Here is a 20499-nt window from a genome sequence, read left to right as displayed (position 1 = left end):
GCACTATCTTCTGCTTCTGACTACTTATTCTATCAAACAATATTTAATATTTAATTCCACTTGCAAACTGTTCATTGCCTTTTCTTTTTCTTCTTCTCACTCCCGAGGACCTGTGGACCCAGATGCAACTCTCCTGGTGAAGCGGTCTCTACCCCGTATGGACGGTCCTTCATCTGCCTGAAAGATCTGGTTCTCCTCCTGACGATCTGGTTCTCCTCCTGAAGAACTGGTTCTCCTCCTGAAGAACTGGTTCTCCTCCTGAGTGGCTCCAGCTCCACTGTCTCCCTCACGTCTGTCTGATGGAGTCAGATCTCTCCTTCACTCTGGAACTCCTCCAGGTTTCTACTTTTTTCCCAAGGAGGTTTTTTGTAGTTTTTCCTGGCAGAGAAGGAGGGTCTAAGGACAGAGGACTCTGGGACATTGTCCCTCGCCACCACAGACATTGTTGATTCATTTTTCCCTGTCGCTCTCAGAGGCAACTGTTGTTGTGATCTTGGGCGTTACAAAAATAAATTGAATTGAATTGAATGTAACTTCCTGTAATTTTCTACAGACTTTTCAACGTTTTCTCCACAAATACCTACTTGATTGGTGTAAAACTATAATTTATGTACAACAGGTATAAATAACCCAAATAAAGTCAAAATTTGAAAATCGTACAAACCTGTCATACGTCCTTTAAATGTCAATTACAATACATCTTAAACATTAATGAGATTAAACATGAAAGATTCTCGCCTGACACAAGTCTTCTAATATCGAATAAAACGTGTCCCTGGAGATGTTTCTGATGAATGCACTTTATTATAAAACCCCGCACATATAACGTTCACTGAAATTGACAGTTCAAATGATGCAATCTTTACAAAGCGCCACCATCCCTGCCTGTGTGGAACCTGGTGGTGCATGCTGGGATAACAGGACGACTGCGGGCGATCTATCCATTTCAACGTATCTCAAAAAGGAAACGCAGCTTTTACTTATCAAGAAAAATATAGGAGAGTAAGAAAGAGACCGGGATCTGAAAGAGAGGGGGAGTGGAGAGTGAAGAAGGAAAGAGAATGGAAAGAGAGGAGAGGTAGCAAAAAGAGAAGGGAGAAGAGAGAGAGAAGAGTAGACATAGAAGAGAAGATACAGAGAACCAAGAAAGAAGACAGAAGAGAAGAGAAAGAGATAGAGAGGAGACGAGATGGAGAGGGGGAGGAAAGAGAGAAGAGAGGAGATAAATTGAAGAAAGAAAACACAGAGAGAGGAGAAGAGAAAAACTGAGACTTGGAGAAAACTGAGGGAGAGAGAAAGACACACAGAGAGAGAGAGAGAGGGCGCAGAGAGAGGAGAGAGAGGAGAAGAGTAGTCATAGAAGAGAAGATAGATGGGAGCAAATAAAGAAGACAGGAGAGAAGAGAACGAGAGGAGAAGAGATGGAGAGGGGGAGGAAAGAGAGAATAGAAGAGAGGAGATACATTGAAGAAGAAAGAAAAAACAGAGAGAGGAGAGGAGAAAAACTGAGACGTGGAGAAGACAGAGGGAGAGAGAGAAGCTATGAGAGAGAGAGAGAGAGAGAGAGAGAGAGAGAGAGAGAGAGAGAGAGAGAGAGAGAGAGGAGAAAGCAGAGCGGAGAGATAGAGATGTGGGGAGTAGGTCAGTGGAGTTGACTCAGTTCTGACTCACGGTGGAGGCGCTGCAGATCCACCTCCTCCCGCTCTCCAGCCTTCAAGCACGGAGCGCTGCAGCTCAGATGGACACTGCTCCTCCCACTGCTGCATGTGCTGCTCACGCATTTAGGAGTGTGGAGAACAGTGTTTCCCAAGCAGGGGTACCAGGGCGTACATGGACTGATTTCAGATTTCAAAATTTTTTAATGAATTTGAATATAAAATGTTCACGGTAGGACGTTTTAATTCCCTCATAATCAGATAATTTTGCCATAGATATGCTTGCATGAAATACATCAACTGTGGTTTGGGCGACAAATGTTTTTTGGAGTGAATATGTCTTCTTCAGGTGACGGACTGGCTTAAATCTCTCTCTCTCTAACTTCAGAAAAACTCACATTGAACAGAAATGGGGGCCTAAGATACAACTTGGCGTTTGTTGTCTGTTGAGTACACTGCTCCACATCTGAAAAGCATACGCAAAAACTATATTTACACCGTATTTTCCGGATTATAAATCGCACCTTTTTTCATAGTTTGGCCGGGGTGCGACTCGGTTGGCATTTCACATGTTGATTATTTTCACACTAACAACCACAAGAGGGCGCTCTAGGCTCTAAGCGATGCAGAATAAGAATCAGCACTTCCTCTTCCTCTGGAGTTTGTGGAGTTGTTTAGAAGTGACACAGAGGAAGAAGAATTCAATGGAATTAGTGATTTGGGGTCAAACTGATGCTTTGGTAAACTTGTTAGCATGTTCTTTATGCTATAGTTATCTGAATAACTGTTAATATGTTACGTTAACATACCAGACACTTACCACAGTTCTGTCTGTGCCTCATGTAGCTGAAGGTGTTAGCGTTAGCATACGTACACCTATTAATCTGTTATCATTTTAAATTACATTTCAAGATGAAACGTCTGTTCTTGGTCTGGGATTTTATCAAATACATTTCCCCAAAAAATGCGACTTATACTCCAGTGCGACTTATATATGTTTTGTTCTTCTCTAATATGCATTTTTGGCTGGTGTGACTCATAGTCCCGAAAATACGGTAATATCCACAACTCAGATTCTGTAGTGAGTATAGCCTTGTTTTACCATGGCAATAAGACCCACATTCAGTGCCATGAAAATGAAAGAACAGCCTGAACTAGATATTCAGACAGGCTCCCGTAAGTATCTGTCCGGAAAGTGCAAAGCTTTGTCAAGCCGAACAGAAATATGGAAAGTATTGTTCATTTTAATTTGTGCTCTGCATTTTACCACCCATCAGTGTCACTTCAGGAGCAGATTTTGAGCAAGGTTCCAAAGGGTTAACTGCAAAACGTAAAGATGAATAAAATAATTAAGTACAATCAGATCATATTATCTTATTTTTACTTTGAAGTTCCCAAAGTGAAACAAGTTTAAACAAATTAACCTGAATAATAGCTTTGAATTGAGTGATAGCTTTATTTTTAAACCATGTGTTTGTAACAAACAACCTACTTTTAGAATGGACTGTGAAAGAAAAAAAACAAATCAAATCCGTGTTCTTCACTCCACCCATGGCACTACAGAGCGGAAATATAATTACTCCACATCACGGATTACTGAAATAAATACGTGAGCTTTGCTCCAATTACTTTTTCTAATTGGTCTGGAGTCCCTAATTATGGATAGCAGTAGTACAACACCGGCACACGCTGTTCATGAGCGGAGAGGTGTGGACAACAAACCACAACGTCCAGGAGAAGAAAACACCAGCATGCCTACAGCAGTGTTTCCCAATCAGGGGTACGGGGACTCCTGGGGGCACGTTGTTGGTGGAGTATTTGAATATGAAATGTTCTTAGAAGTACATTTTCACCTGCTAATAATGTTTCTAGGATCATTTTTAAAAACAAGAGACATTTAATACTGGCAATATAGTAGTAAACAGAGTAATGATGACTAAAGAAACACCGGCGCACCACATAGAGGTACTCAGAATCGGGTACTCTAGCCTTTAGCAGTCCACACCATAAAAATATACTTTAGTTATCAAAGTACGACTAAGGTCAAAAAACTGAGCCAAAACATCCAGCAAATGTCGGGAAACTACCATAAGTGTCATGGGCATATTGTTGTTGTTGTTGTTGTTGTTGTTATTGTTATTGTTGTTGTTGTTGTTGTTGTTGTTGTTGTGTACACCGTGTGTTTATTCCTCCTTTGGGCACTGGTAACTGCAAAAAATGATGACACTTTATACAATAATTTAAGTACATTTAAAGTTATAGTCGGATATGCATACATAAAGTAGTTATGGTGGAAGTTCAGCATAATCTCTCCACACAATGTACTCTTAGTAATGTACACAATCCATTGAACAGATATTTATAACTCTTGTTTGCCCACACAGTTAACCTTTTGCATGCCGTCAATCCCTCCATATCTTCACTTATGGTGCTTTTTTTAAAACTCAGTGTTGTTTTGCAGAAGCAGCAGCCCTTGTGAGATTCGTCAAAGCGACTGTCGGTACAAAGCCTGCCGGGCCACTCTCTCCCTGGGTCTTACTCTGCTAATTAAGGGCACGGCTACAATAAAGCAGCTACTATCTCCATCCATCTCCGGGGCACGCCGCCTTCGCCATCCCTGCCACTCCGCATGAAACAGCTGATGGTAAATGCAGACTTGAGCAAAACATGTTTAAATTTAATCTCGGTTTATTGGTAGGAAACTGTCGAGAGGTTTTTGAGAGTTAAGTTGACCGCTTATATGGGCAGGACTGATACCGTATTTTCCGGACTATAAATTGCTATATGTCGCATCAGCCAAAAAATGAATAATAGAGAAGAAAATAACACATATAAGTCGCACTGGAGTATAAGTCGCATTTTTAAGTTAAATGTATTTGATAAAATGCAAGACCAAGAACAGGCATTTCATCTTGAAATGTAATTTAAAATAATAACAGATTAGAGAACATGGTGAATAGGTGTACGTATGCTAACGCTAACACCTTCAGCTACATGACGCACAGACAGAACTGTGGTAAGTGTCTGGTATGTTAACGTAACATATTAACAGTTATTCAGATAACTATAGCATAAAGAACATGCTAACAAGTTTACCAAAGCATCAGTTTTACCCCAAATCACTAAATCCATTAAATTCTTCTTCCTCTGTGTCACTTCTAAACAACTCCACAAACTCCAGAGGTAGAGGAAGTGCAGATTCTGCTTCTTCTTGCGCCCTCTTGAGGTTGTCATGTGAAATGCAGTTGCCAGTGTGAAAATAACGAATAATTTCACATATAAATCGCTTCGTAGTATAAATCGCACCCCTGCCAAGCTATAAAAAAGTGCGATTTATAATCCGGAAAATACAGTAATTTTAAGTTTTGTCGATAAAGCTCCCTGCTGTTTTGAAATGTCTTGTGTTTTCTGCTGGTACAATTCTATCTAGGGTTCTAAAGCATCTCAAATGCAGAGGAGAACTTAAAGGCATAATGGTCGATTTTTTGCCGATTTGAGAACTCAAGCGGAAGTGCGCATGCACACTCCCCCGTGCAGACGCAGAGAAAAGCATCGCGGCTACACGTGCGTTTGTTTATTAGCTCGACAGATCGCATCTCATCTCTCGTCTCCCGTAGATTTCCGTCTCTTCTGAGTCAGCTCGAACTGTCTTTCTCTGTCTTAATTTTGTCCCGTACACTGAGGGAACTATATTATGATAGATCAATGCGCTTAGACAGAGGGAAACGTGCTGCTCTCGGGGGACGAGCCACACGCGGCTGCAGGTGAGCAGTAGGTGCGTTTTATGATTGATACGTGACAGGACTAATCGGCCGTCCACGCCACGAGGAAATGAGACACAGATTTGGCGCCAAAAAATCGTCCATTCCACCTTTAATCAAAAATCGATCTGTAATACTGGAACTAGATATGTAGAATATGTAGCTTCAACAAAGCGCTGCGGGAGTTAGAGGCTCGTCTGCAAACTGCTCCTACACCAAACGGAGGCAAACACGAGAGGGGAGGAGCAATAATGATCCCAACACAAACAGCTTTTGAACAAGAGTCAAGACGCTCTGGTCAAATGTGAAAATTCTATATTCAAAGGTTAATCCAAACATGACAGCATCAACGCGCTCTTTGGGGAGAAAGAGGCTGATAAAACAGGACCATCTCAAAATCATTGCGCTGTCATAAAAAACTATTATTTGTGATGATGAGCAACCCCAAAAATGTTCTTTATGGAGCTGTTTCTGATAAGACATAGCTCAAAAGTTTAGCCTGTGACTACACACCAGACTCACATGATTTAGAAGGGTAGAATATGAAGTACCCAGAGGAAACATGTCTCACCGCAGGGCCGAATGATGAGGTGAGAGTGTAGTCAGAGCACCACTCGACCATCAGGCCGCCCACACACACACCAACTCTTCTTGTGTGTAACGATGCAAAAAAATGCAGTGTCAAATTATCTTCAATTATCGTCATATAAAAACACCTTTTAAAATAGTAAATGACTTGTTACTTTCCACCATATATCAGAGGGCTCACGAGGCACAAGCTGGAGGTCATTTGTGTCAGACAGTTTTTCATCCGTTTTAAAATTGAAAATAACATAAATAAAATAGTAAATAAAATAAACCATATGAAACCTTGTCTGCCCACTTGAAATGTATACCAACATCCATTTTAGTTCTCAGCTGGGGCCTTGAGCCTACTACACGGTCATTTTGGGGGGTCGTGGCCTGCAAAGTTTGGGAAACTCTGGACTATATTATCAGTAGTCAGACATAAGTTTTGGTTTCATAAAAGTGCTTTTGATTCAAAGCACATAGAACGGCGCCGCGCAATTAACTTTTGCTCCTGTCAGGGCTCTAGCTTTAAAAGTCTTTGCATTTTCCGCCTGCAAACATCACGACATGGCATTCAGACTGAAGTATAAATACATATAAACAAACAGATGTGAAACCCGTGTAAAGACGGTTATACAATACGCTCTCTTTCTGTTTCCCCATCCAACATCTAACCCACCCAAACACACACACATGTACTCACCGCTGATTCTTCATCCGAGCTCGAGCATCTCTGCGCCCATGGCAACGCTTCCTTTTCTTCCTCTGACATCAAATATCTTCCAAACTTTTTTTCCCCCCTAGTTTGGATAAACAGGTCATTTAGTAGAAAACGCTGATGAATGATTCAGGAATGCTTAAGTCGGACATCGTGATCCGGCATCAAACCGTGGTAGTGGTCGATTTGCGTAGGATTGTTTTTTGGGGCTTTTGAGGTAATGAAACGTTCGTTGTCGGGGGGAAGCTGTGGCTGATTGGGATGCAGCCATTTTCTATCATGGGCAGCGGGTGAGGAAGGAGAGGAGGTGATGAAGACGAGCAGCAGTGGACAGGGCTGAGTCTCAAGTCGTTGAGTTCGGATTGCAAATGGAGTTCCGTTTCGTCCACGTCGTATTGGAGATCGCAATCGGGGCAATATCCGTGATACTGAACTTTTTCGCTAAAACGCACCCGCTCTCGAGATTCCCTTCCCGGAGCTTTGGGGCATTTGCTCTTTTCGTGTCTCAGCAGAGGCATAGGTCTGGGTAAAGTCGGGACAAGCCCCGTTTCCGAAATCCCGCTGTCTCCCGAAATGAAGCGGGGCGTCGACGAAAACACATCCCGCATAGATTTGGACGTGAAGGCGCCGCCATTCCGCAAAACGGATCCATTGGATTTAGTCAAATTCCCTGATAAAATCAAAGTGGGTTGAGGCAGATTTTTGGCGTTATGCTCCTCCGCCCGTGGTGGTGTCAGTCTGGGCGGAGGCAAAGGTGGATGCGCCTTTTTCAAGACCGTTAAAACAGTGGATGGATTCATGGCAACGGGAGTCATGGGCGCGGTGAGTTTAAAAATGCAATCCTCCGGGAACAGCTTCATCTTCTCCAGACTCGAGGCGGTGGTGGTGGTGGTGGTGGAGCTGGAGCTGGAGTTGAGCGTGTCCGTCTTGGAGCTGTCCGTCAGCCCGTCCTCCTCCAGTTGTAAGTCGCCGGTCAGAGTGTCAATGTCATGAACAACCTAGAGAAGAAAAAAAGACATGTCACTTCATGGCAGCTGAGGTCAGCAAGACTCGGAGAGAGGAAGAAAGGATATATGACAGCGCATTAGGGACACACTGGAACAGCATAACTCACTGTTGTTCTGGGAGATTTAAAGTTTCAGTGCAGAGAATGTGGCAACATCAGGAGTAGGGATGTGTCTGTGATTATAAATGTCCCATGAAAGGCGTTATTCAGGTTTTTTAGACCGCTTAGAACCCCTTGGCCTTGTTCAGTAGCAAGGACCACGACCCCAGCGACGATGCAAAGTGTTTATTGGCGCGTGAGAAACATGAACAACACAAATGTGCAGAAATGGAGGCCGTTTTGGGGCTTCTGGCGATGAGGGCTGTAGGCTCCCGGCATCTAGGACATGCATTAGAAGAATTATAACAATTTAAAAGAGGGTGGGTGGGAGGGAGGGGCGCAACATCATGAACACAGGTGTATGTGATCTGGATGCTTTAATAGTGTAGCCGCAGGAAGGGGCGTGAAAGGGGCGTGGTCCTGCTCCCGAACCTACGATAATAAACTTATCTTCACGTAAATTGTATAGAGCTGAAAAAAATAAAAATCTTCATCTTCTAGGATTATTCCGATGACTATGTTTATACAAATATCAGAAATGTGTTAAAAGGTGCCTGTAAATGTCTTCAAGAATTGTAGATGGAGTGTAAAATGAACCACAAAACGGCAGAAACACCATTTTATTAGTACACAACGAATTTCAATCTTTTCTTTAGCTCTTTTTGTACCTTTTCATAATAGTCAATTAGAGACATATTGTGCAAACATGGCCTTTTCAGAGCTTTTAGTCATACAATATAACCGTTTTCCATTTCTCAGCGTTGTATTTAGAGTATCTAGTGCTGTTTGAGAAAAATCCCTGTTTTCACCAAACCCCATTTACCCTCACTGATCTTCTGCACTGTATTTTTCCCCCCCAAACAGTGATACATGTGGGATTTTTAGCCGTCCCCCAAAAATTGTCCACTGCTCGCTATCATGACAGCTCGGGGCAGTGAGACTTGACCAGCAGCACAGTGCTATGTTGTGATGATGTTTACTTTAGCTGGTGTGGAAGATAACACTGTCAATTTCAGTTTTTATTTATTTATTACTCAATATTTTCATTTTCTATATATCTGTACAGAAAAAAAACAACTGATATTATCCCATTTGCTTTGATGAGAACACATTATCAGCATAGTTAGATGTTTTAGTCACTTTTAGCATAACATAGGCCATTTAATTAAGATAAGATAAGATAAGATAATCCTTTATTGTCCCACATGGGGAAATTCCATTAATTACATAAAATTCCATACATAGCTTAGATGACTTTTGGATTTTCCTGCAAAAATGAGATATGGGATAAAGATATCACTTTGACAGCCACGCGGGAGAGAAAGAAAATGTCAGCTGCAATTTTTAAGGCTCAGGCAGGACTGGGGCACATTCCGAGTGATTTACTGCAATGATCCGATGCACCACCAGAAGCGAGAGAAGAATCCAAATATACCCAGTGAAGAGGGGAAAAAACTTCTGGCAATGTAGTCTTGATGTTTAGTGTTGCAGGAGACAAAGGACATGCACAGGTGCCTGAAGGGAATGAATGCGCGTCTAAAAATACACTACGCTAAAAGCTTTAAGTCAGATCTTGTGTAGTTAAGGGGTGTGCGATTAATTGAGCCAAGGCCACATACGTCTTGTAATTCAATCAGTCAATTCCGCAATATAGGCAAGTGTATCTACAGCAACAGAGGTTTATTCTTTGGTCCAAGTGACAAACATACGCAAGAAATTCACAATGGTTATTTACAAAGGAAAGATTGAAGAAACACAGCCTCTTTATTGCTTCAGTGTGAAATGCATAATACTGTAGTCGCATCCCTGACAGAGAATAGTGTTGTGGCAAAGTACATTGTGTTTCGATCATGTAAACATCACACCAGAAAAACACGCAGCAATCTATTGTGTAAGCAATCTGTTTTTTGTGTAAAAGGGGCAGATAATCTAATTTTATAATTCTTTCTGCTCCTTTTCATTCACAAAATTTAATGTAAAAGAAATGAACGAAATCTTTAATTTTATATGTCATCCAAAATGAAATAAATAAACCAATAAAATAAAATAATAGACATTTTAATATTGGATATTGTTGATGTTTATAATAAAAATGACAGCAAAAAGAATAAGAGCTAATAAAAATAGCTCCTATTCTGCGTAATGGATGATTTTTCGCCGTGGCAGGACTAATCGACAGTCCACGCCACGAGGAAATGAGACTCAGATTAGGGCCAAAAAATCATCCATTCCACCTTTAATGTTTATAGCTTTCAAACAACTGTATAAAATATATTTAGAAAATGCATTGTCTCTACTGTTTGATGATTATTATTACTTGTTTTTCTAATATGACAAAAAGGATACAGGAGGCTATAGAAATCAGGGAGCGGTACACAGACCATCAACAGAGACGAGGGAGCATTAGCCTGGCACACATCTGGGACTCACCTGGAAACAGCAGCTGACAGCAGACACGCCACACTAGTCGGGTGACACCTCTGAACAAGTCCGACGGCTCAAACACGTCAGGTACATAAGCTAACAGCTGAACAGCACTACTTTGTCTAAGTTTAAAGTAATATTTATACACATTTTGGGGGATTTTTTTTAGTCCTTTCACATTTGTCTGACTCCTCAATACACAATCATATAATCCTTGTATTGTGTAAGTGTAATACAAGGCATAATTAAAACCCATGATCTCCTTATTGAGAGGTTTATTCTTTGTTACAAGAAATATGTTGTACCGGCAGCTTTCACCAAAGTCTGACTCGAAGTTTTCATATTTTTTATAACATTTTTATATCCGAAGTATAACGTTTCATACCTAAAGCAGAGGAACTTTTGTTCACAGCCATGTGTTAATCAACTTTAACAGCTGTAGACAGAGGGTTTCCTGAAAACCCCTGTAATGACACCTTTATTAAAAGAAAAACCTGGGTGAATCCGCTCCTTTAGACAAGTCTTGCCTAAGAGCTGAGCTGAACATATTAAATCTGTTTTACTTCTTCAAAATCCTGCACTTTTTTTTTTCTGTTCAGATTTAATAAAAACGAGCTGTGCAGCGTAAAGTATCATAGCTCAAATGCGGTGAAGATAACCTTTGAAAAGGATGATGGGAGAGGAAAGTTAATGCACACTGGCAAAGCTTATAAAATAATACTGACAAGGACAAAGTACTTATATTCGTTTTGTGAATTAGTAATACCCGCACTTGGTATATTTAGCTCATTACGAACATCCACGTGTTTTAAAAGGGTTTGCAACAGGGAGAAAGGAGATATGACATAGAGAGGTAGAATGGAAAGCAAGATACTTCATTCTTGCATTTGTCGAATAACTTATAGATTGGATTGAGAAAATAGTATTGATTATTTGTTTATGAGCTATTTTTATTTGTGATTATTTGTTTTATTGTATCACCAAGTCCTACGTGTATTACAATTGCACAACAGAAAAAAAAATAGTATGTGGCAATAGCTATAAGTAGTTAAAAACACAGTATAGCATAGTATCGTGTATAAGGCAAGGCAAGTTTATTTGTAGAGCACATTTCATACACAAGGCAATTCAAAGTGCTTCACACAGCAGGAAAAATGCATTCAAATCACAAAGAAATTACAGAAACAGAAATACAATAAAATTAACTAAATTAAAAATGATCAATCCAACTGATTGTCTAAACTAATAAAATCACAAACAAAAGAGAAGAGTGCAAAGAAAAAATCCTTTCAGTCATATGCGCAGCTAAACAAAACTGTTTTTAGCTTAGATTTGAACATTGTCAGAGTAGAACCTGTCTCACATCTTCAGGAAGACTGTTCCAGATTTTAGCTGCATAAAACTGAAACGCAGATTCCCCATGTTTAGTCCTGACTCTGGCACCAGCAGGAGGACGGTCCTTGTTTAGTCCTGACTCTGGCACCAGCAGGAGGACGGTCCTTGTTTAGTCCTGACTCTGGCACCAGCAGGAGGCCGGTCCATGTTTAGTCCTGACTCTGGCACCAGCAGGAGGCCGGTCCATGTTTAGTCCTGACTCTGGCACCAGCAGGAGGCCGGTCCATGTTTTGTCCTGACTCTGGCACCAGCAAGAGGCCGGTCCATGTTTAGTCCTGACTCTGGCACCAGCAGGAGGCCGGTCCTTGTTTAGTCCTGACTCTGGCACCAGCAGGAGGCCGGTCCATGTTTTGTCCTGACTCTGGCACCAGCAAGAGGCCGGTCCATGTTTAGTCCTGACTCTGGCACCAGCAGGAGGCCGGTCCATGTTTAGTCCTGACTCTGGCACCAGCAGGAGGCCGGCCCATGTTTAGTCCTGACTCTGGCACCAGCAGGAGGCCGGTCCCTGAGGTCCTCAGAGTCCGAGATGGTTCATATGGCACTAACATGTCAGAGATGTACTTTGGTGCTAGGCCATGGAGAGACTTGTACACAAGCAGAGCTGCTTTAAAGTCTCTTCTCTGAGACACAGGGGGCAGTGCAGAGACCTGAGAACAGGACTAATGTGATCATACTTCCTGGTTCTAGTCAGGACCCGAGCAGCAGCGTTCTGGATGTACTGCAGCTGTTTTACAGCTCGTTTGGAGAGGCCAGTGAGCAGGCCGTTACAGTAGTCTAGTCTACTGGAGACAAACGCATGGATAAGTCTCTCTAAATCTGGTTTTGACACTATATTTTTGATTTTGGCAATGTTTTTTAGATGGTAAAAAGTTGCTGATGTTATTGATTTGTATAAAACCTTCTAAATCCAAGACTGAGATTTAGTCATGTCTAATCGTCAATGATCAGCTTGGGGCTTTTTAATGGAGATGTCTCTTTTCAAACCTCTGTAAAAGTCTGTAAAATTATGTAGTTTTGACACGTTTGAGAACGAAATTTGACTTTTTTTTTGTTATCGTGGATTTGAATGCATTTTTCCTGCTGTGTGAAGCACTTTGAATGGCCTTGTGTATGAAATGTGCTCTACAAATAAACTTGCCTTGCCTTTTGTTAAACTGCAATTAAAAGTCTGTAAAATCAATACTGAAAACGATTTGATTTAGTTTTTAAAAAGAAAAAACTAAACCAAAACAAAAATGAAGACAGATCAATAGAAGGGGACAAAGAAAAATAGTGAGTCTTGTTTTGTTTTGGAGTTAATATTTTTAGTCTACTCTCAAATGTCAATGTGCCTAGAGTCGTTTAAAATTAGGAGCACTACTTTTCTACCACTTGCTCGTCTCCATGGCGATGTTATAGCTCTGCTAGGGAGTTTCCACAGTATGGTGTTAAACTTTAAGACGAACAGGCAGGCAAAGTTACAGGTCAGATCTGTGGAGAGGCGAGCCCACTCACAATATGCACGTTTCTTCAATATATACAGTACATACAGTGTGGATGTATCTGTGCACAATACAAACACCTGTGATTACATACATTGTAAATCGCAGCTTTAAAATACAACATATACAAGTTTTTTTGGCTGATCCACTCGACTCACAGCAAGAGTTTTAAATGAGTTTTAAATTGAGTTTGATGTGATTTTGAGTGGTGTCTTTCCAAATGATAACTACACTCAGGGAGGTAATCAGGCAGTGTGGAGGGCTCGCCGCGGGCCAGGCAGCTCCACCGACCGTGCCAAGCATCTGGTCGGAGCCTCTGCCGGAGCCAAGCTCGGATCGAGACCTGTAAGCCGCAAGCGATGACCATATTTCAAAGAACGCCGGGCCCAGACAAATGCTGTGATAGTAACACCCCCGGAGGTACTGTACTGAATGCCAAGCAGCCTATTGTTCCGCCCCACAAGAGAAGCAAAATGAGGCCACATCACAAATAATTACACAAGATTAAGCGTCAAAAAAACAGCTCAACATTTTGTGGACTGGTTTATCTGGGATGCCTGCTGTGAGGAACTGCACACAGCAAAAGATTTGAAACAACCAGGCTTCAGATGAAAGATGGAATGCTGTGTCAAACTGCCCATCAATAATGTAGCGCGGGACAGACAATAGGGTTTTATTAGAGCAGGCTGTCATGTTAGCGTGAGATGTAACGCGCGGCGGGCTAAATGACGCCCCCCGTGTGTGGCTGTGTAGTTCGTAAACAGCGAGCTAAATTAATGACAGTCAAGGTGGCAGCGTGGGGCTCAGGGAGAGACGTGAGGCAAGTGCTGTTACGCATTTAGGTGAAAGGAATAAAGGAAAAACGTGTAAGCTGATTCTGTCAGAGTGTGTAAAAGAAGAATTTTGTGTGATACGAGTTTTTACCTTTACGTTTTTGAAGGCACGGCTGCCCTGTGACGCACTGGCAAAACGTGCTACGGCGCCTACACAACAATTACCACCAACACCAGTCACCACACTTGTGCCGGGAGGTGGAAGAAGTGTCTTGTGACAGGAATAAAACAATCGATGTGTGCACTGTCCTAGCGTTAATTTAAATCACCAAACCTTTCCTCACTTTGCTCAACTTCAGCTGCAGTTTGGTTTTTATTTATTTATTTACCCATTTTAACCAGGATAGTCACTGAAATTGTTACTATTGTACAGAGCTGTCTTAGTCAACCAACTAATTGACTATTCATTTCATTTATATTGAAAGTGTGTATGGGACAACAGCAAAAAGGAAAAGATATGGAGCTTTTTAGCTGAAACTTTTGTGGTGACAAACTAACTTGTGTATCCCTAACATAAGTTTACATTTTTACTAGTGCCTTTCAGTATAGTTGTAGTCTTTTGAGTGCCGATGGGGTTAGAAACATGGAGATTTTGACTTTTAGTCGAGGTTGATAGGACATGTCTTTGGTCGACCAAGAATTTCTTTAGCCGACCACAGCCCAACAATCGTACATGCTTTTAGTGGAAAAACCGGAGTAGAAAACCTTCGCGGACATGGGTAGAGCATGCATCTCCACACAGAAAGGCCCTGTGACGCCCGGGAGTCAAACCCAGCCAGAGAGGCAAGAGTGCTGACCGCTGCACCACCATGCCACCCGTCACTTCTGATGTATGCACAGTAACTTGACATGTGGAGTTAGAACATCAAGGCCATAACTTCACTTAAAGGTACTGTACCACATTTTTACTCGCTTAAAAATGTCAATTGGCAGCAGTCCTCGTGTATTTGCATTCTGAGCATTGTAATTATTCCCCGCAATGAGTTAATAAGCGCGTTTCACAACTCTCTGAGCCAAGATTGAGTTTTGCTGTCACGTTAAATCTAACAACAACTAGCATCCTACTACGCAGAGAATATAACGCTCTATAATTTAATGCAACAAGCACACAATGGACTAATTTTCACCTGAATTTTAATGTATCTGTACTGTGGCAAAACAGATTAGAGGATTAGGAAAAAAATGGGTCCAGCCGTATAATCTGGGGGTGTCTGAGTGCAAACAGCTACAGTATATGACCTGAGAATACAGTGCAAAGGTCCCACTGAGAATGCTCTGTGGGGATGTGAGAAGATAAGTCCGTACATGCTGTTTGTCTGTGAGTGATAGAGTTGTGCGACACCAGAAATGTTGGTATCGATCGATACCGATCAATACTGGGAGCTAGTATTGTTAATTGTGTTGTTGTTTTAATGTTTGACATCAAAACACGGTTAATATTATATATATATATATATATATATATATATATATATTTATAATTACTTTGAGTGAATCGGGTATTTTTCTTAAATTTATATCTCAAAGCACCACTACAGTTGTTTCACAAATGTAAGGACTTAATGTAAAATCTGCTACATTATTTAAAACATGTCTGTAGTTCTGTGTCTTGATTCATGCAGCGCTCTGTGGATTCATGTGTCCCTCCATCTCACGTCACAGTGAGCACAGCCTTTTAAAGACCTATTGTGCTTTTGTCTTCTATATAGTTCTAATCTATGATATATAAGTCCTTATGTTGTATTGTCGACATATTACAGTTTAAAATTGACAAAACGAAAAATGTAATAAATAAGTCAGCTGACTTCCAGGTTGAAAACTGCTGCGTGGATTTGCTTCAGCCTCTTTACATAATGTTACCTTGTTTTGGAGTTGTTGTTGTTGTAGTAGTTGTTGTTGTTGTTGTTTTGCAGTTCATAGGTTCATAGATAGCAGAAGATAACAAAATATTTTTTTCATTTCCGCCAAAATGGTGGGGGCAAAAGGTAAATAATAAAAAGAATATTGATGCAATACTATGACTCATTTAGGTATCGATATTTAGGATCAATCTGCACAGCCTCAGTAAGTGAGCTTGAAAAGAAGCATCAGAACGTTAATGAAGAGACCTAGAGGTGTACATAGAGGTGAGGCAGGATGAATCCCAATTTAAAACTGTAATGTCGTAATAAGTAACTTGCAAAAAGCCTGGAAACAACTAAATACGCTGTCTCCACTTGCTAACCCTGTTGTTTAGACTACTGTAAACATAGAATTCTTGTGTTAATTTAGTTATATATTGCTACTATTAAATGTAAATGCTCCAGGACATGTTTAAAACATGTTTAAGACATATCTAATCACAACTGCCATCCTTGAAAGTTAAAGGTGGTATGGACGATTTTTTTCAGCAAATTTTTTTATCATATTTCCTCGTGGCGTGGATAAATCATTTGTCCTGCCACGTATCAATCATAAAACGCACCTATCGCTCACCTGCAGCCACGTGCGGTTCGTCCCCACGTTTCCGCGTGCCTAAGCGCATGGATCTATCATAATATAGTTCCCTCAGTGTACGGGGCAAAATGAAGACGGAGAAAGACAGTTCGAGCTGACGCAGAAGTGGACAGAAATCTACGGGAGACGAGCGATGCGATGCGCTCCGTTGCGCTCCGTTGCGCTAATAAACAAACGCACATGAGTGTTGTATCAGTCCGCACGGGATCCGCCTGGGTTCTCAAATCGCCGAAAAATCGTCCATTGCGCCTTTAAATAGTATTACATACTGTGTTACTTTTGCAAAACTGTCCAGCCCTACCCAACCATAATCACAGAAAGAGTTACAAGGACTTTATAAGCCTTTCAGACTGGGATTAGAAAGCGTACCCATAAAAGGATGAGACCAGGAAGCGCTTAATAATTCAGAAGAAATAGCTGTGAGAAATACAGACATGCAGATACTGTATAAGAACCCACTAAACTGTAGTACTAAGTGAGGCAGACAGACAACTTCAGGACCTGGCTGTTTGGCAGGGGTAATATGCAAGAAACAACTGTCAGCATTTGGGTGATGAAACGTCTTGCTAAATTGCTCTCCTGGTTTAACTTGTTCATTAAATATAAACGTTGATTAAATTTCCTCTCATCAAAGTGAGTGAGGGTAGGAGCGCCGTGTCCTGTCACTGCACCGTACTTCCTGCTGCACCGACTGTCTTTCACATGGGAGATCATAATTGGACGCATTTAGCAGAGCCAGCAGATGTAGCAAGAATGTAGAGCGGGATACACTGGTAGGCAAGCGGTCTTTTTTCATTTCTATATAGATCAAGGACACAAAGTAAAGAACAAGGATACTGCTGTGTATTGTAAACTCTACCACAATACAATATGTTTTCTGATGCAGAGTATACAATACGATATGAGTTGTGATACATTTCTATCAATAAAAGGGTCTTAAAGGTTGGCTAAATGGATTTTTATGTTGTGTAGAATAACAAACCGTTGTATTTCCAGTGATGAAAACAAAGCTAGTGCATGTTAGCATCAGCTGTTTCCTGTTTGAGGCACGACACCCGCACAGTATCACCACGATCGGCCTTATAAAGGTTAATAATTATTCAGGAATTAGTTAGATTTTATTTATCACGAAAACATTGGTTAAGTTTGGGGGACGTCAGCTGATCATGTAGCAGACCCTTGTCGTGGATTAACAGAAGCGGCCTGAGACGCTCCAAAGTGATCTGGTCTGGGGGAAAAGTGACTACACATACTACTGCGGTGCACCAGTCTATGGACCTGAATCGTCCCTCCAGTTTGTCTGCTTCAGTCCGACATGTTATAATTTGTTGCTGCAAAAACAAAATCGCTTTTCCAAAACCTAAAAGAGTCACCTGCACACACGCTTGGGGGTACAGGGAGAATAAAACGAGGCTTGTTGTCTTTCTTTCTCCACCGACCCAAAGGTCAGCGTTTTGACCTCAGCTCCAACCAGTGCATGGCGTCAATGGCTCCTTGGGCACTCCACCTACTTTGCTTATGTTTGGATTTGGTAAGTGAGCAGATTGTTACAAAGTCCAGGTCGAGGGATGGAGCGCACCTAATTCAAAGACTCTGTCACACTAGCTCCATCTGGACTATGAAACCCACTCACCGGTTTATCCCAATCATGCACACTTTCCCTGTTTTTCATTCATATTTCTGTACGCATTTGCTAAATTAATTATGTTTCTGCTACTATCCTTTTGTCCACTGTTTAATCATAGTCATTTTGTGTTTTATTTATTCACTTTCAGAATGTATTTTTTTGTTCCAGAGTTGAATCCATGCATTAATCATTACTTGCCTTTCACCAATAAATGACTCATCTGTTTCCTGTCTCCTGCCCATCACTATACATTTATGGTTTCTCACATCAACAGTATTCAATAAATTCAAAGAACCTTTTACAGTGGTAGTTGTCAAAGGGGCCGATGGATAAGATTGGCAGCTTAGTTCCATAATAATAATAATTATAATAATGACTATCATATTATAATAATAGTGCATTCAATGTATACACTTCAGTCTACACTAGGACTTCAGAACCACCGGAATAATGAATAATGCAATGTAAATCGCTATATAAATCTAATAAATTAAAATAATTAAGCTCAAGGGGAACATGAGAGGTTAGGATCCACTGACCTATAGGATAACACATGCAGAGGTGGGTAGTTATATTTACTCATTTACTTAAGTCACTTTTTGAAGAGTAGTTTTCTCACACCATACTTTTACTTCTACTTGAGTAATAGTTTGTCTGAAATAACGATACACTTACTTGAGCAAAACTTTTGGTTGCTCTTTGCACTCTGAGAACATCTTGTGACAAATGGTGTTGACTATGTTTAAATGATCAAACGTTTGCACTTCTCACACTTTACCATCATCTATGATTTGTTTTTTGTAATAAATGTGTATAATTTAGGCTATATTTCACGCCCAGACTATTAGTCAGGTAGTAGCCCCTTTTCTCAATTTTATATTCTTACTTATTCATTTAGCCCATTACTATTTTAATTGAATAATAATGTGTAAAAATTACTCTTACTCTCAGGGGGACCAGAATTAGACCCACTTCCTATTAATATATATTAGAGGGGGCCCAGCAGAGGCTTCTTGCCCCAGGCCCCCAAAATGCTGCTCACGCACCTCTGAGTGTGTAATGTCAGTGTCATGCTGCACAGCCCTGTCCAGGCCCCTGGGACACCCATGGAAACGAGGGACACATGAAGAGGGACACATACCTCTTTCAGCTCTTTGGCTACATCCTTCAGGTCCCCCAAGATGTTCTCCAAATTCTTCACGATTGTCTTGATCTCCTTTTTCACTTTCACTTTGGAGACTGCTCCTTCACCTTCTGCATTGGGTGCCCCGGACATTCTTCAGATTATGCCGCAATTTTAGTTCTGTAAGGAGTCGTATCCTTTGGGTGCCGCGCCGCCACGTTGCCAGAGCATCGTCAGTGGCCCCTCTTTTTTTTTCTTCTTCCTCCAGCCCTAGACTTTCTTAAGGGTCCTAAATCACATCGCGCGGCCAGGACGGAGCGAAGTGACCACTGCCGTCCGTCCGATCAGACATGCGCAGTAGAAGACGGCAAATCACTATGTCAAAATACTGTCTCATACTGTCTGAGAAACAGCCCGATGCTTAAATACAATCAAGCAACGTGAAATATTGCCACCAGTCATTTTTGAGTCGCGCAAATCCCTTGGAGAACAACATTTTCCCTCACAAAGACAGACGCGAATTTAGAATAAAGCGGTTCACAAAAATCACAGAACGTTTGGGGCAAAGCAACAGTCACCGAGTCACAACGCGCTGTCTTAATTGGAAAAATACTCCGCAATAATCCATTAGGTGCCCACATTCAAACACTACGTCGCTCGTCTCGTGTCGTAAACGGACGTAAATCCAAGGGACCAGCCACGTAACGAGAGACGAGGGACTCTCTTCTCCGCCAAACACGCCGCTCGGTCCATCGTGCCCTCACATCGCAGCCTTCGCCGAGTCTGCCGTGCGCAGGCTGATGCTGCTGGGATCACTCTCTCCTCCTCCTCCTCCTCCTCCTCCTCCTCCTCCTCCTCCTCCTCCTCCTCCCCTCTCTCTTCTCTCTCTCTCTCTCTCTCTCTTTCCCCCTCTCTCTCTCTCTCTCTCTTCTCTCCTCTCTTCTCCTCTCTCTTCTCTCCCTCTCTCTCCCTCTTCTCTCTCTCTCTTCTCTCTCTCTTCTCTCTCTTCTCTCTCTCTCTTCTCTCCCTCTCTTCTCTCTCTCTCTCTCTCCTCTCTTCTCTCTCTCTCTCTTCTCTTCCTCTCTTCTCTCTCTCTCTCTCTTCTCCCTCTCTTCTCTCTCCTCTCTCTCTCTCTCTCTCTTCTCTCTCTCCCTATCTTCTCTCTCTTCTCTCTCTCCCTCTCTTCTCTCCCTCTCTTCTCTCTCTCTTTTCTCTCCCTCTCTTCTCTCTCTCTCTTCTCTCCCTCTCTTCTCTCTCTCTCTTCTCTCCCTCTCTTCTCCCTCTCTTCTCTCTCTTTCTCTCTTCTCTCTC

General features: G+C 41.6%; 1 protein-coding gene across 2 annotated transcripts in view; it reads right to left on the bottom strand.

Moving 5' to 3' along the window:
- LOC140373026 (protein Largen-like) overlaps positions 1-19457 on the bottom strand; it is a 30150-nt gene extending 10693 nt beyond the window's left edge. Inside the window, exons 1-2 of one of the 2 annotated variants that reach the window (XM_072459852.1) lie at positions 19207-19457; positions 6686-7702 (exon numbers count right to left, since the gene is read on the bottom strand). In XM_072459852.1, the coding sequence (XP_072315953.1) occupies positions 6869-7702; positions 19207-19341 (969 nt within the window). In that variant the 5' untranslated portion in view covers positions 19342-19457 and the 3' untranslated portion in view covers positions 6686-6868. The remainder of the gene's footprint in view (positions 1-6685; positions 7703-19206) is intronic. The other variant, XM_072459851.1, reaches the window with a different exon arrangement.
- Positions 19458-20499: the final 1042 nt, after the last annotated feature.

The sequence above is a fragment of the Eucyclogobius newberryi genome, unplaced genomic scaffold (genome assembly GCF_026437365.1).
Source record: "Eucyclogobius newberryi isolate DKJ021-1_F unplaced genomic scaffold, fEucNew1.0.hap1 SCAF_282, whole genome shotgun sequence".
NCBI lineage: Eukaryota > Metazoa > Chordata > Actinopteri > Gobiiformes > Gobiidae > Eucyclogobius > Eucyclogobius newberryi.
This window is presented reverse-complemented; position numbering and strand designations above follow the sequence as displayed.